Source organism: Charadrius vociferus, unplaced genomic scaffold, assembly GCF_000708025.1.
Source record: "Charadrius vociferus isolate BGI_N301 unplaced genomic scaffold, ASM70802v2 scaffold147, whole genome shotgun sequence".
Lineage (NCBI taxonomy): Eukaryota > Metazoa > Chordata > Aves > Charadriiformes > Charadriidae > Charadrius > Charadrius vociferus.
In genome coordinates, this window is record NW_009649570.1 from 6,707,960 (window position 1) to 6,722,766 (window position 14,807).

At 42.9% G+C, this 14,807-nt stretch overlaps 1 protein-coding gene across 1 annotated transcript in view; it reads left to right on the forward strand.

Annotated features, from left to right (window-relative positions):
* PLEKHM3 (pleckstrin homology domain containing, family M, member 3) overlaps positions 1-14,807 on the forward strand; it is a 74,450-nt gene that overhangs the window by 18,833 nt on the left and 40,810 nt on the right. Inside the window, exons 3-4 of the mRNA XM_009890192.1 lie at positions 8,495-8,640; positions 13,148-13,341. Coding sequence (XP_009888494.1) covers positions 8,495-8,640; positions 13,148-13,341 — 340 coding nt within the window. The remainder of the gene's footprint in view (positions 1-8,494; positions 8,641-13,147; positions 13,342-14,807) is intronic.

Consider the following 14,807-nt stretch of genomic DNA (forward strand, 5'->3'; position numbering starts at 1 on the left):
CCCTGACATGCGCTTTGCAATCCTCAGCTGGTGTTTGACTGATTTCTTTGCCTCAGCCCTGCAGGCCGAACAGCTGATAGGAATGTCTTGGCTGATGAATCTACATATTCCTCCTGCCAGGTTTAAAGGGCATTTGTGACCCCATTGCTCTCACCTGCCTCTGTGAACAACTCTGCAGGTTTTCAGTATGTTATTTTTTTGATTTTTTTTTTTTTTTTGTTCCACCTCAAACAAAATATTCATGCTTATTTCTTTTACTCGTATGAGCTCGGTTCTGCTGTGTGTGAGCATGTCTCTACTCTCAGCATAGGCTCTGTGTTTGTCCTTGGCTGTGCCTTGTTTCTTCCCAGCTTGTGGGTGCTTGGTGTTAGCTCCACTGCCCCCAAAGAACCCTTGGCTACTTGGAGATTTTTTTGGTCCATTTATGTCTTGAGGAATCTTTTGGCATAAAGTTTAAAGAAGAGGATGCCAAAAACAGGGAGTCTAAATATCCAGGTAAGATTTGAATCTGCCTGACTGTTTTAACAAAATTTGACAGAGCAGAAGATGTGGCAAAGATGTGGGAATCTTGGAGGTTTCACAGAAGCTGGCATCATCAGGAGCCCCTCTTAATGCTGCTCTGGAAAAAAACCTATGATACGTGCTGTGCGTTTGCTCAGCATCAGAGCATCCATGCAAGCGTGCAGTCTTGAGGGACAAATACAGAAGGAAAATGGCTGCTTTAGGTCCGCTGCCACAAAACTAGGGCATTCGTGTGTGTGTGTGTTTGCAGGGCTCCCCCATTCCCCCCACTTCTGTCACATGCCAAAGCAGTGTATTACTGGCAAAACTATTACATGTGAATCAGATCAGGGGGAATGTAAAAGAAGGTACAGGACAAACCACAGGCCAACTGGTGGGAAGGTTTCAGGTTCTGAGTCTCTCCTTCCGTAACATCAATAGACTCTGATACATACCTGTGCGGTGTAAATCTGAATACTGCATGTGCCCAAGGTACTGCTGTGGTAGTGATGTGCAACCAAGAAGAAATTCAGCCAAATAGCATTGGCAAAAATACATAACCACACTTACTGCACAGTTGTTCCTCATATTAAAAGGGGATACAAAGCCAGCTGTGCATTCAAACAGAAACAGAGCTGGTTATTTCTAGGTATGTTAATAGCTGCTGTATCAAGTAAGTGAAACTTAGCAAACCAGGTAGCCTTCAGTGTAAGTAAATGAGTAAGTGGGGCAGGGGTAAGTGTTCTTCAAACTAACTGTGGAGCAGAAATGAAGAATGAGTTAAGTAGAGACCCCTTTTGCTGAATGACCTGGCCACAGCTGAGGACACTGGCACCAGCGTTTGCTCTGGTCACACAAATGGCTGGCCTGTGTTTGCTATGTTCTCTTGTCTACTTTCTTAGCGTATAAAACCAAGCACAAGTGTAATCAACTGTAGGAATGGGAATATCATTATTAACTATGCTCAAATTATCTACTTACTCCTAGCTGGCAGACTTCAAGAGCTGGCCCAGAAAGTGTGTTCAGTTCAGTTCCCATCCCTGACTAAAGAGCTGGTGAATTACTGAGTCCTGCCAATAAGTCATTGCACGGGAGCTCCCGTTCCCTTCTGTCAGACAGCACTTCAGAGTCTCAGCAAAGCGCCAGACACTGCACAGAATAATCCTGTAAGGCCATGGGGGAAAGAATAGCAAATTAGCTTGAGGTATATGGTATTCTTCCGCAGTGCTGTTGTCCTGGGAATGGGGAGAAAGGTGTTGAAAGGATGCACTAGGAGGATGCAAACTGGCTACGCGTTAAAGGATTCACAAAGTATAACTGTGTGTGAAGTGTGTCTTCGTAGCTGTTTGTAATTCCCTTGGAACAAATTCTCTGGGAAGAATGGTATCTCAGCTCTTCTCAGCATTTGACACTAGAGGTAAAAGAACCTGTACTCTGGTGAAATTCAAGTGAGGAAATCCAAGCAAATAAAAAGCTGGTTTCCAAAAGTGTAGTTTTGTTGCAACCATTTGACGCACAGCTAGTATTTTTTGCTCCTGATTTGTTGATGAAATGTTGTTCTTGACTTATATAGGCAAAGTGCAAGCTTATGCTTTGACATTTAGGTTTTTTCAGTGTTAAATTTGCAGGCTTAACTACTCTTATTTTATTGGGAAGGCAGAACTTAGCCGTGTAACCTGCAGCATGTTTGTATGCTATCTTCTACAAAGGATAGGTATAATACAAACATGCAGAAAGTTGCCTGTGCATGTATATGTGCTATCACCTGGCTTGTTTCCACCAGTGATTTTATGTGGTTTTTTTATTGTTTGTCTTCTTGCAGAAGGTCACAGCTCTGCATGTTCAGCATGACTGGCACTAAAGGGTGGCGTTTACTTCGCCTGCCCCTACCAGTCTAAATATTGGATGTCTAGGCTAATCCAATCTTCACTGATTGGAAGAAAGCCTGGGTGCCTAGGGGATCGTTCCTCTCATCTGCCTTGGAGGGATGCTCTGCGGCAGTGCGCCTGTGAGACATCACCAGTACGATGGGATGGGTCACTCCATCTGGAGTGGCCTGTCTCTCCAGCCCAGTTTAGAGCCTGTAGCCAGCAAGCCTAGACGGGGTAGGCTAAATTAGCTGAGCTGGATTGTGTGAGACAGGAAAGACAGGGCTATGCATTGTATCTTCAAACGGCACTAACGAAGATGGGAAGGCTGTTAATTTAGGGCTTAGTCCTGAGCTCCAGCTAATAGTCAAGGTTTCCACTGACTCAGAATGGTTGGTCCGTCCTTTGGAGTCTATTTTTTTAAAAAAAAAATTAGTCTGGCAGTTGGGGACTAGAGAACCCTTCCTTATTTCTAGGGGAGCTGATCTAGATTATAATTAAAGTGGGATTTGTACATTGCTGACATAAATAATGTGGGATTTATATGTTGCTTAGATGATAATAACTGGATCACATGGCTTCGACAGGGAAATTTTTTTGCCGTTAATCTGTTAAGGTTTTGCTGTCGTTTTTTTTAAAGTCCATAAGAAGCTCACAAAAAAGTAGGCAAGGTGAGTTAAGTATCAGACTTTGTTTGGAGGTTTATGAGGTTTTGATTATTTCTTTAGAAAGATAATTGCTTTGGGAAAAAAAAAAGTAATGCAGGGAAAAGGACAAAGTGTAATGCAAATTCAAACCTGGGTAGGCTTGAGGGAGAACTGAGCTGGATTGTTAGTGTGTCTTGCTCGTGAGTTTGAGTTTTCTCGTGGTGGAGTGAATTGGAATAGATGCACAGAAACACAAGGCCAGCAAATGAAGTCATTCTCACCTTCTCTTTCTGTTTGTGCTGAGCAGCTCGAGCAATGTTGTATGTCTGATCTAAAACTCTGAAAATTTGTTGCTGTGCTCCTTCTGCTTAGTCTGCTTTATGGCTTTATCAAGCTGAAAGCTTTTTGAAGTCTGTGGGTCATTTTCTTTTCTTGATATTCTGTGTTGTTTCTAAATGAATTAGCTTCTAGGCTAATCTGTCACAGATTTAATTATGGTACACAATCACGAGGGAGTTGCTTTTTTTCTGATACTGAGCAAGGAACTTTATTGAATAAGGAAAACAGTTGTGTACTTAATTCTTGTTTGGTCTGCCACTTTCTCTGTTTCACTGTGGAGCTACTCCAATCTTTCGTTACTAAAAGATTGAAGAAAAAGGTATCTGGATAAAAAGAATAGTTGTGTTTGTCTTCCTTGACCGTAAGAGCATGCAACAACCTGAAAGCAGCAGAAATGGCGTTTTCCACACTTTGCAGAAGAGGAATTGTATTCAAGTGTCTTGGATTCCTCCTCCGTACTATCCTCACCACCACCTTAAGTCAGAGAGAGACTTGTCGTAACTCTTTAACCTCATTTTCCTGTACTTCTTTCTTCCTGAAGTCTTAGCACTTGCAGATGGGCCTCTCTTGATGTTGATACTCCTGCTCTGCTCACAGACATGTTGTTGAGAGAGGTTCATCTCTGCCCAGCAGCACTTTCTTGCTGCTGTTTTTCCTAACCCCATTTTTCTTTGCTTGATTCCAAGGCTGTTTTGTTATATTTTCTGTGATGAAAGGTTTGGGATTACTTCTTCCCTCACTTTGCTAACGGTATAGCTACAGCTACACTTCTTCCCTCTGTAGCTTGCTCTATAACATCCTTTAGGTAGGGATGATTTGGGGTAATACTACATATTGCAGTATTCTCCTTGCTCTAGGCTCAGGGTTTGCCAGACCTTTGTACAGATGTTTTATGGATAATACTTTGTCTGAGCATTAGGAATAGGTGAGAGAGGCGGTGAAAGCTGTGCTGCTTTTCCCCCCCCTCCTTTGGAAGGTGCTTTCTCTAGCTATAGGCAAGCGTGTGTTTTCTCTGCAAACCCTTCCCTCACCCCAAACTATATGTTGAGTTGTGCTATCGATCTCAGAGGTGGTCAGCTACATCTGACTATATTGCTGGGAGGGATGCTCAAGAGTTTAATGTCAGGAATCAGTACTAGCTTTGCTTCTGGTAAACATAAGGGCAAGTTTATGTAGCTGAATGTCCAGGTGCAGGCCAAAGGCATTAAGCCACAAGCTATTCCTTCTTCCTCTTCTTTCTCTCTCGCTCTTGCTCTATTTTTTCCATCTTAAAAAAACAAAGTAGCATAAATGGTCTGTGCCACAGAAATATGTTTGTCACACTACATCACTTTGAACTGCATAACATCAAAGAAAATCAGTGCTTTGATAACTTGATTTGAAAGGATTGTAGAAATAGCCATCATTATGATTCACAACAGATAGGAATGGAAAAGACGATGATTTTCAAACAGCGAAGCTTGTAAGGTAAGGGAAAATGTAAGGTAGGTGCCAGTGCCACATTCTCATCTAAAATACCCCAACCTTACAACTGTTATGTAGCTTTGCAGAATATGATTTACTTGAGGATATGAAGAGGAATGAGAAATAGTCTGTGTAAAACTGTGTTTCTGAGGAACAAAGAAAGAAATGTGGTCTCGGAGAAGGGCTGAAATAAGGGAGAAGGCAATGCATGCTGTTTGGGTAGGAACTTCTTCCACTTTCTCTGCTTTATAAAACTGGCCTTTCTGAAGGGGAGAGAGTCCAAGATTGCTTGTTGAGACCCTCCTCACCCCAGAGACCTTCAGTTCTTATGGGCTTGGACATAGGGAGGAGAAGGGAAGTCCCCCTGGCACTTCAGTGCTTTGTCATTCCTCCCCTGAGAAAACAACTCTGTGGACTGCAGTGAGTTTCTGGCTCTAGGAGGTTGTAAGAAAATAGGCCTTAAAATGGTCACTTCTCAAATGCAAACATTTTAGTTTAGGATGATGGCAATTCAAATTGGAGTTTAGCTTATTCTTGCCTTCGGTCTAACGTAAAGGAGTTAGGGCACTAAGACAAACTAGCAGCCTCTAGAGTGTCAAGGAGTGCACGGTGGCAGGTGAAATCAGTGTGTCCTGTCCCATCCCCATTTTCATCCCCCAGACAAGTAAGTGTTGGCTACTGGGGAATTTTTCAATGGCATTGAGTTAGGAGACTTTAGTCTCATTCAGACATGGCTTTAACCACTAGTACTTCATCAGCTGGTCCAAACACACTGAGCTAGAAAATGCTACATGTCATTTAGCAGTCTGTTTCATTGAGTGTGAGGTGACGGCTGTATCTAATGAAGGCTAACGTTGGAGCCAGTAGAAGTATAAAGATGAATGCTTCAGTGCCTTTCAGTGATAGGAAATGCAGAGGCAACTAGCGAGGAAAAAGATTCGGACCTTTCGCTTCTTTTAGCAAGGCTGACACGGAAGAATGTGCTGTACTGAGGTATTGCTAACACAAACATCCTCTCTGAGGGCTTGTTCCCTTTTAGCTTGGGAAAGGGGAATGGTCTCTTTTGTAGTTTCCTTCATCTAGCTCCATGAGGAGAGGAGTGGGTGTGCTTCTCTGTTCCTTTACAGAGAGGCAAGATTTACCTCTGTCGTGCTTTTAAAAACGTGGGCTCCGTAGCAACAGCGTGAATGCCTTCTGCAAGTATCTTCCAGGGCTACTAGTCAGAGGAATGTCATGTCAGATGAACAGGACTGATATTTTATGTCTTGTCAGCTGTTCAAAACTTTCACCTTTGTGTATGAATACATTTTAAAAATTGAAGGAATAGTTCTGTGTGCACTACAGAGCACTGATACTGAGCTTACTACCCAGGCGTGCCTGCTGACTTCATCCATAACAGCACAGTGGAGCAGGACTGCATGGAAGCTTTTAACTGACTAGTCAGGAAAGTGCTTTTTTAAAAAAAGAAAAGAACAGGAAAGGAAAGATGGGAAAACGAGTGCTTTGCACCGAGGGAAATACGAAGTTTTTGACTCCTGAGTTCTGATCCCAAGCCACAGTCATAGGTCATCTTTTTTTGTAACACACTGCTGAATTACTTGAATTGATTTTACCCTTATAAAAGGTACACCTGCATTCTTTCTGCCCTAAAAATACTGCTTTGCAAAAAGTTCTGCTAATATTTACCATACAGAAATTATTTCTACAGTGATAATAGTTTACAGTCATAACGTTTGGGCATTCTGTTTGATTATTAGCTAAGATGAGATCATATTTTTGCATTATGTATGTTGAGTTATACCACTTGAGATACATGTTTATATTTATGCTCTGATCTTATGAATGGTAAAGGAGGAGACATTATCATAAGTATCTCTCTCATCAACTGACCTGTTTGTATATATGCCTTTTTCAAGAAACTGCATAGTTTCACTTCAAAAAAAAAAAGGGGGGGGGAAGGGGGAGAGAAATGGAGACAGGACATGTCCCACACTGATTCATTTGATAGTGTGTATTGCAGAGAATCAATGGCCAAATGGCTCTGGAGTGTGGAACAGGAGGAAGTGAATTAATTATGTTGGTCAGGTTATTCTAATTATTTTGATTAGAGCAGAGGGGACATGGTAGCATCAGCTAAGAAGGAGTTCAATTTATGCCTAGAGTAGTTGAGCTGCAATCTCTTCTCAAATCAGGATAATTTCTACTGGGGAAAAAAAGATGCCTTTAATGGGAGAACTTATGTAATTACACTAAACAAAATCAACTGACATAAACTGACAAAAGCAGTCAGTCAGTTGAATTCTGCCTAAAAAACTGTTTAACCAATACTTTTGCCGTAGAAGTGATGTACAAGGAGTGGGAGAACTTACGTAATTACACTAAACAAAATCAGTTATACTGACAAAAGCAGTCAGTCAGTTGGCTTCTGCCTAAAAAACTGTTTAACCAATGCTTTTGCCGTAGAAGTGATGTACAAGGATTCTGCTAATCAGCATTGTGAACCAGCTCCAGCAGAGACTGTCTGAGCATACAGCACGTGCCGGAGTGGGGCTTTGGTGCTAATTGTGTCTGTAGCTGTAAATGTCATACAGGGACACCAGCATTTGAAGGAAAAGCAGAAATACTGTCATGTGTGCTGTGTCAAAGAGGTGTTAATAAGAGCCACAGACATCTCATTGTATCTTATCCAAACATTTTTAGCCTCACTTCCTGAGCAGGTTGTTTAATGTGACTGTGCTGTCTGTCTTCACCCCTCCACTCTAATATTATTTGAACCTGTTGGCTCGTTTTAGCCACCATTGAGAGAATAGGCAGAGGTGTCAAATACATTGCGTTTCTTGTGTTTTGTGAAAACAGGTGGTCAGGTGAAGGAGAGCTCTGCATTAATTCTTTCCAACTAAAGCAGCAGCTTTTGAGTATATTGTTTTACCCCAGGGACTCCCAGGAAGAGGGCATGGGAAGAGGCAAGGGATCCCGCTGTGAAAAAAGTACCAGGCAGACCTCAGACCTTGTGAGACACAGGGTAATCCAATCGTAAGGAAAAAAAAAAACCTGCAGGAAACTGAGCTGTGTCACTGCTGCTAGTCAAGGACTACTCCTTCTCAATGTGACTGCTGCTCACAGTTATTATTCGTGGTCTGACTGTGGTTTGCCTTGGCTGTGCTAAGTCTGTGGCCGAATCCTACCTGCCAAGTCAGCGTCCCTTCTGGCTGTCAGCAGGAGCTGGCTTGTGCTCCTCCAGGCAGCCAGTGCTGACCCACTCTGTTGTGGGGACAATGGGAGCTGTCTGGGGCAAGCGCGCAGTACTTCTGTGGTCTGGTGTTTTCTGTCTAAGCTTCAGGTCATGGCTTTCAGATGGCCGTGCCTTTTAAACGCCCAGCATCTCAAAGCTGGTCTTCTGCCTTGGTTTCTTGAGAAGTGCTAAGTATCCTTTGATGGCTCCCTGTACTCTTTGTCATAGATGCCCAAGTTAGCATATGCAGTCAGCCTAGTGCAAGAATAGTGATATTTATCTCTTTACTTTAAGGGAATGAGAAACGTCTCATTGGTAAAATAAATAAATAAAACTTAAAAAGGGTTTCCGATGGGGGAATAATTGCTTTTCTTACTGCATCCTAAGGGTGTACCTCTCGCATGGTGTAGAGACCCAGACTTTTTCCCCTCTCTTTTCTCCAGGCTGTCAGCGCTCCATAGGCTTGTCCAATGGGAAAGCCAAGGTGTGCAGCTACAGTGGATGGTACTACTGCAGCACCTGCCACGTGGATGACAGCTTCCTCATCCCTGCACGGCTGGTTCATAACTGGGACACTTCCAAATACAAGGTAATCTCCCTGCAGGTTGGCTTGCTAGCAGGTGACCTGAGTTGCTCTTTAAGTAGAAACACAGACATTGCAACAGCTTGAAGGTTACAGGCATTGACTGCTAATACTGTCTTCTTTGTCCCTCTTGCCAGAATGAGCCACACTCTCTCAACAAGACAGATGTTTTCCTCACAATTTCCTTAGCCAGGCCTAAGACGTTCCTCCACAGGAGCAGCCATACTCCTCTTCTTGGTGGCACCTTTTCTGTCATTGCTTATCTGGTTGTTCAAGAGCTCGGGGAGCATATGCTGAAATAATAACAAACTCATAAGGAATCCAGACCATGCTAGAGCTTCAGACCTAGCAGCCACTGTTAGGGAGAGAGGCTGTTTGATGTTTTGTGTCTGCGAATATTATTATTATTATGGGCTATTTGAAAAGGAGAAAAAAAAAAACCAGTAAATGCCCTATTAGAGGAAAAGCAGGTCTCTTGAAGAAGAAAATTTGTCAGACAGGGAGATTATTAAAAGGTAGCCACAACCTGCCATCAGGAAAATGGTAGTTTTGTGCCATGAAATGCAAGATTCTTCAGAGTTACAAAGCTCCTGTATGTGGAGACAACCCCCCCTCCCTTTCCTAGAAGCTAGGAATAAATATTTAAGAGGTTTTTTTCTTTGGATGCTTTTACCAAGGACTAAACTTGCTAGCCCACAGTAGTATAGGTAGCCCTGGAAGTGGGTTGTAAGGCAAAGACCTCATATCCAGCTGTCAGTAATACTGCCAAGAAAATAAACTGGTTTGTTTTCTAAACCTGCGGGGTAAAAACTGCTCTGTGCTGTTTCCTGTGGTCTTGGTATAGGCAACTGAGGCACAAAAGGAAATGGGACTTTCACTCTTAGGCATTCACTGAAAACTTCATCTACTGTAATCTCACTATAACAGTGAGAAGTGATCAATTTGCACTTTTGGTGGACAGGCAGAATAGCTATGAGGTGGCTTGGGAGCACAAGCAAATTCTGTGCTGATACTTTACTAGTCTCTGTGCCAAAGTGCTCAGAGGCATGGATTTAAGAAAGGAACAGCAACCCTTAGGTAGGAGAACACTACAGTATCCCCAACTATTAGAGCAGAAACTAAGGGAGAGAGGGAAGGTGAAGAGGACATCATGTGCCACAGTGGCAGTGTGACAACTGAGCGGAGATCACTGCTTGGATCTCCTCAACTCTGTCCAATCTGCAGGAAGTAAGCATATACCACATTTGGTGGTCAGAACTGAAATAGGGTTTCAGTCTGCCAAAGCTTCTGTGTTTCACGCAGTCTGAAATGGGGCTGTCAGTCCACCAAACAGAAGCAAAGTGAATGAAGAGTTTGAAAAACCTGCGCTCCTTCCCACTGATGCCTTTCTGCCGTCTCTACGGGGGTTTCTGGGCTCAGTCTGACCTATCTCTGGCAAAGCAAGCACCAGTAGGTACTCTGGGATGTGAGCTTTTATGACGATAGTGTAATTGGGCATGTTTCTCATTTATGTTTCCTAGGCATCTGAGCAGCAGCTGTAAACTGTTGCGTCAGTGAAGTAGGCTCTGCAAATGGGGAGGTTCTTGTCTGCTTTTGGCAAGAGAGGTCAGGAAAAAACAGAAGCGGTAGAAATCTGTAGAGTTGTATCTTCCCATACCCAGGATCCTGAAAAAAACAACAGTGCACTAAACACCTGAAAGCACACGGGTAGGAAAAGAAAAATCCCCTTGACTGCAAGAAAAGCTCTTTGGAAGGACTTGGCAGTTAGGCGTGTTTCTTCTGTTGTAACCAAAGCAGCAGTTGAGTCCCCAGGCTCACCCCCCCACCCCTACTGTTTTCATATTTGTGTTTTTCACATGTTTGTGTGAAGGGGAAAGAAAAGGGGCAATCTTGCGAACATCCTTTTTTCCGTTCACTTAGGCCAACTGTTTTCCCTGTTTGCACGCAAAAACCAGTAAGTGTTGCAGTTTGGTTCAGGTGGCTCCCAGCCTGCGCGAAATGCCAAACAAACACAGCAGGAAATGAACTCCCTGTGCCAGAAGGCTTCAAGGCAGGCTGACTTCTGGTAAATTGAATTCTAAACTCTTAAGTTTGCAGCCTCTAGAAAAGAAAGGTCTGGAAATGTTAGCATCCATCCTCGTTTAGTGTTTAAAGTGAAAACCCTGTTGCATCTTCTCACTCCTTGTGGTTTATTTAATAGGGTTGTCTAGTCTGCCCAGTAAAATTGAGGGACTGTGAGTATGCTAACATATGTCCTAGAATATTGGCTGGTAGCAGGCTGAATAATTATGACTGCCTGATCCTTCCCATTATAAGACTGCATTTCAGCTTCTTATAACTTTGCTGTGGTTGGGGATGTGAGTTAATGTTTTACACGACCCGTGTGCCTGTGTCAGGCGTGCAGAGTGAACCAACACCTAGTGTCAGCCAGTGATGCTGGGCACAGCTGCTTTTCCTGCAATCAGCGCTCCGCAGGTGCATTGTATTGGCAAGGAGAGAGAAAGGTTGGCTTCAATCCTCTCTCCTCAATGGCAGCATTCAAACGACGCACCACCAGAGCCACACGGTAATACACACAGTAGTACAAGTGTGCACAGTTGTGGGTGTAGTAGCCAGACAGTAATTGCCCTCTGGTTCCCAAGAAGGCAGGGCAGGTGGATGAGGAGCCCATCGCTTCAGCAGGGCTTTAAAGCAAGAAAGTAAGACTACAAGACATCGCTGGGCACCACATCCTCCTGGGTGGGAGGTGCTAGTTGCTCTACCAAGCCTTCGTGTGCCTCCTAGGGAATCACTGAATATGTGGCTTACTTTGCCCATTGGTGGAAGAGGAATAATATTTACTACAGATACAGCAGTTGTCAGGGGATTGCTGAGATATTTGCAGCCAAATAGTTTAATCATTGTAAAAGCAGGTTGTTTACAGTCTCTTTTGTGCACTGCAGTTAGCATGTCTAATAAAACATCAACATTGCTAGTGACAGAAAACTTGACATATTTGGGGTTTGTGGAGTTTTGTTCTACAAAATCCAAGTTGCCTGCGTTGCTCCTTACACAGCATGTTACCTGTGCTTCCATTCAGGCAGCACAATTCCTTGTACATGCATTAGTTAAAAAAAAAAAACAAAACCAAACAACAAAACAAACAAAAAAACAAACAAGGAAAGAAAAAAAAGAAATGAGGGGGGGATGTTTAATACGAATAGGTGAGATATTTAATGCAGCTTCAGGCCTTGGGAAATCTGTGGTGTTATGGTCTGTTGTATTTAAAATTACACATTGTATTATCTGTAGTTATTGGTGGGAAGACTGGCCTTGGTATTTTTTCTTATGTTTTTTATTATGCTTTGTGAAACAGTTACATTTGGGGCTAGGTTGCCCTGTAAGTAGCTAGTGACTCCTGTAACTAGCAACTTGTGCTGGTTTTGGAAGTGATGCTATTTATAAGGTTGTATATTGCTTTTCCCTTCTTCCTACCTTACAGCTTTACAGCACCGGGAGGGAAATAACATCCTAAATCTCAAGAAGCTATGTGCCCTTTCTTTTGTTAGCCTAATTCAGCCCTCCCTCAACTCAGTGTAAGCACTGATTTAAAGATCCAGGAGGACTAATTGAATTGTGGAACAAATAGTATTTCTGTAGCACAGTTTCAACTGATTTGCAGCTCATTTCAGATAATTCCATCTTTTCTTTTCCAGCTGTGATAAAATGCAGAAATAAGGAATGAGAGGGAATTTGGCCGTCTCACCTCAGAAACAGGAGTATCTTTTCTAGTGGGAACAAAAGTCCCATTAATTTATCAAGATTACAGTAGCTCTTTGCAGGTGGAGATAGAACAGAGCACTATCATGAAAAAGACATAAGAAAAATTTCTTGCACATGAAACATTGGGAGTGAGTAATACCAGTAAAATTCAACTTTATTCATCTGTATTTAAAAAAAAAAAAACACAACACAACAATGTGATAGATGTGCTTCTGATTATTTTCTTTTTACATCATTCTAACCATACTGGCTGAGCATGAAACGAATGGGAGTTGTACTTTACACTGGAATTCTATACCCTGGGAGAGTACAGTGTGATTGGATTTGCCGTGTGTATGTTTCCTTTTCTAATGTTGTGCTTTGGCCCATACCTAATCACTTGCTTCTTGCCAAAAAGAAAACAGTGAACAAACAGAAACATACTAACAGGGAAGAAACTCAGTAATCAGTTTTTAGGCTTGAAAAGCGTCTAGTAAGCTATGTTACCCTGCAGGGAAAACATGCATGGCTGCATATATCACTGTACGTTGGGTAAGTTAGCAGTTATCTCACACACTCAACTTTGATGGGCTTGATGAAGTTTGACTTGGCTATAAGCAGATACAGTTGGATCTCTCTCAGCTCTGTCTTCACCTGTAATTGGTAACGGAGTAAGTTTTCAGATGCAGAGAAGAGCTGACGGATCACAGAGGGGAAGAGCTGTTTAAAACCAGTTGGGAGGAAAGCCTAGCCTAACTGCTTTATTTTTCAGGTATCAAAGCAAGCCAAAGAGTTCCTGGAATATGTTTATGAGGAGCCATTGATTGATATCCAGCAGGAAAATCCCATGTTGTACAAGCATGTTGAACCTCTGGCAACTGTCGTCCGCCTGAGACAGCAGCTAAAATCTCTCCGAGCCTATTTGTTCAGCTGCAGAGCAGCAGTGGCTGAAGATCTGCGTAGAAGGTAAGAACTACAACACACAGCACAAGGATGTAGTTTCCTTGCCATGTTGCTTTTGTCCTTTTTCTTCCCCCCTCGCCCCACCGGTTTGGTTCTGAAGGTGTTACCCGTTTAGAAAGACATGCTTGTATGTGACTTCCCTGGGCAGCTGGGTTATCTACTGCCAAAGAAAATGGGTTTATAGGTTGTGAATGTCTGAAGTTGTTCTTGACAACTGTTAGCCCAGGGGTCACACATTGTGGTGAGCATCTTTCACTCCTTCTCAGGCTTCCTGGCTGCGTGTGAGTGTTTTCAGGTGTGATACCTCATGCTCCCTGCCACGGCACCGCAGTGTGGTAGCTGCTCTTGGGACCTTTGAAACACTTCACAGTATGGCAAAGCATGAGAGGGACCAGAGTCAACCACCTGTCTGGCACTTCTACCCTCTTCTGAGATATAATCTCTCACAAAGGCAGAGGCCAGATGTAGTCCCCTGGCATGTGATCCAGCATATGATTTATGTGACAGCAGAGTAGGTGTGCTCTTGCTCAGCCACTATCTTTTCCATCCATGACATGGCTGCACCGAGTGTTTTGTTTATTGCAAAACACTTGCTCACAGCATAGCAGAAAGCATTTCATACTGAGTTTTCTGTGGTGGAGACAAGAGTTTTATAAAAAATGAGCTTCATTTTAGAGGTGCTGTATCTTAGTCCATTCAGCTGCTGCTGCATTTTTCTAACAAGCTAAAAATGAACAATCTTCTTAAAACCACCAAACCACCGTTCTGACCTTAAAAAAGCCAAGTTACTTTTGTTGTGGATCTCCAAAAGAGATGGGGACATGTCTCTGCCTGTGCCATACTGTGAGGTGAGCGGCTCCGGGCACACGTGGCTGACCTGATGGTAAATGCATCTGTAAGCGTTTGTATACCCCAAGTTTGTAAGTAAGACAAAACTGCAAATAGGGAAGCCGCTGCTTTGAAATTATGAGCTGCCAAAGGGCAAGAAAGCAGGTGACATCAGTGACTGTATTTTGAGCACGGTGTTTAGGAATGGGGGACCTGAATTCTTTGGGAGGGAGAGGAAGCTGCACTAGTGCCTTTATCCCAGGTGAGGAGTGAGGCAGTCTGCTATTTGGTACATAACCAACGTCACTGCTTTGATGAACTACCTAGAACAACTACGGGAAAGATACAGCAACAGCTTTCTGAAAAGCATGACTTGAGTTCTTATGTCAGACCCACTGTGTGTTAATATGTGTTTGTATCTTACTGCTCAATTCAGGTTATTTGATAGGGCAGTTTACAGCACTTTAAAAACTAGGGTGATTTTTAGTTTATTATAGAGGATGGTATTATCTTACATAGCTGTTTTGCTATTCAGCTATTCAACTTTCCTGTGCCATCCTCTTCAACTGCAATAAAACTAAAAGGAGAATAAGATTTGTGAAGGCTGCTGTTCAGAAATAGGGGCAGAAAAGAAATTATAC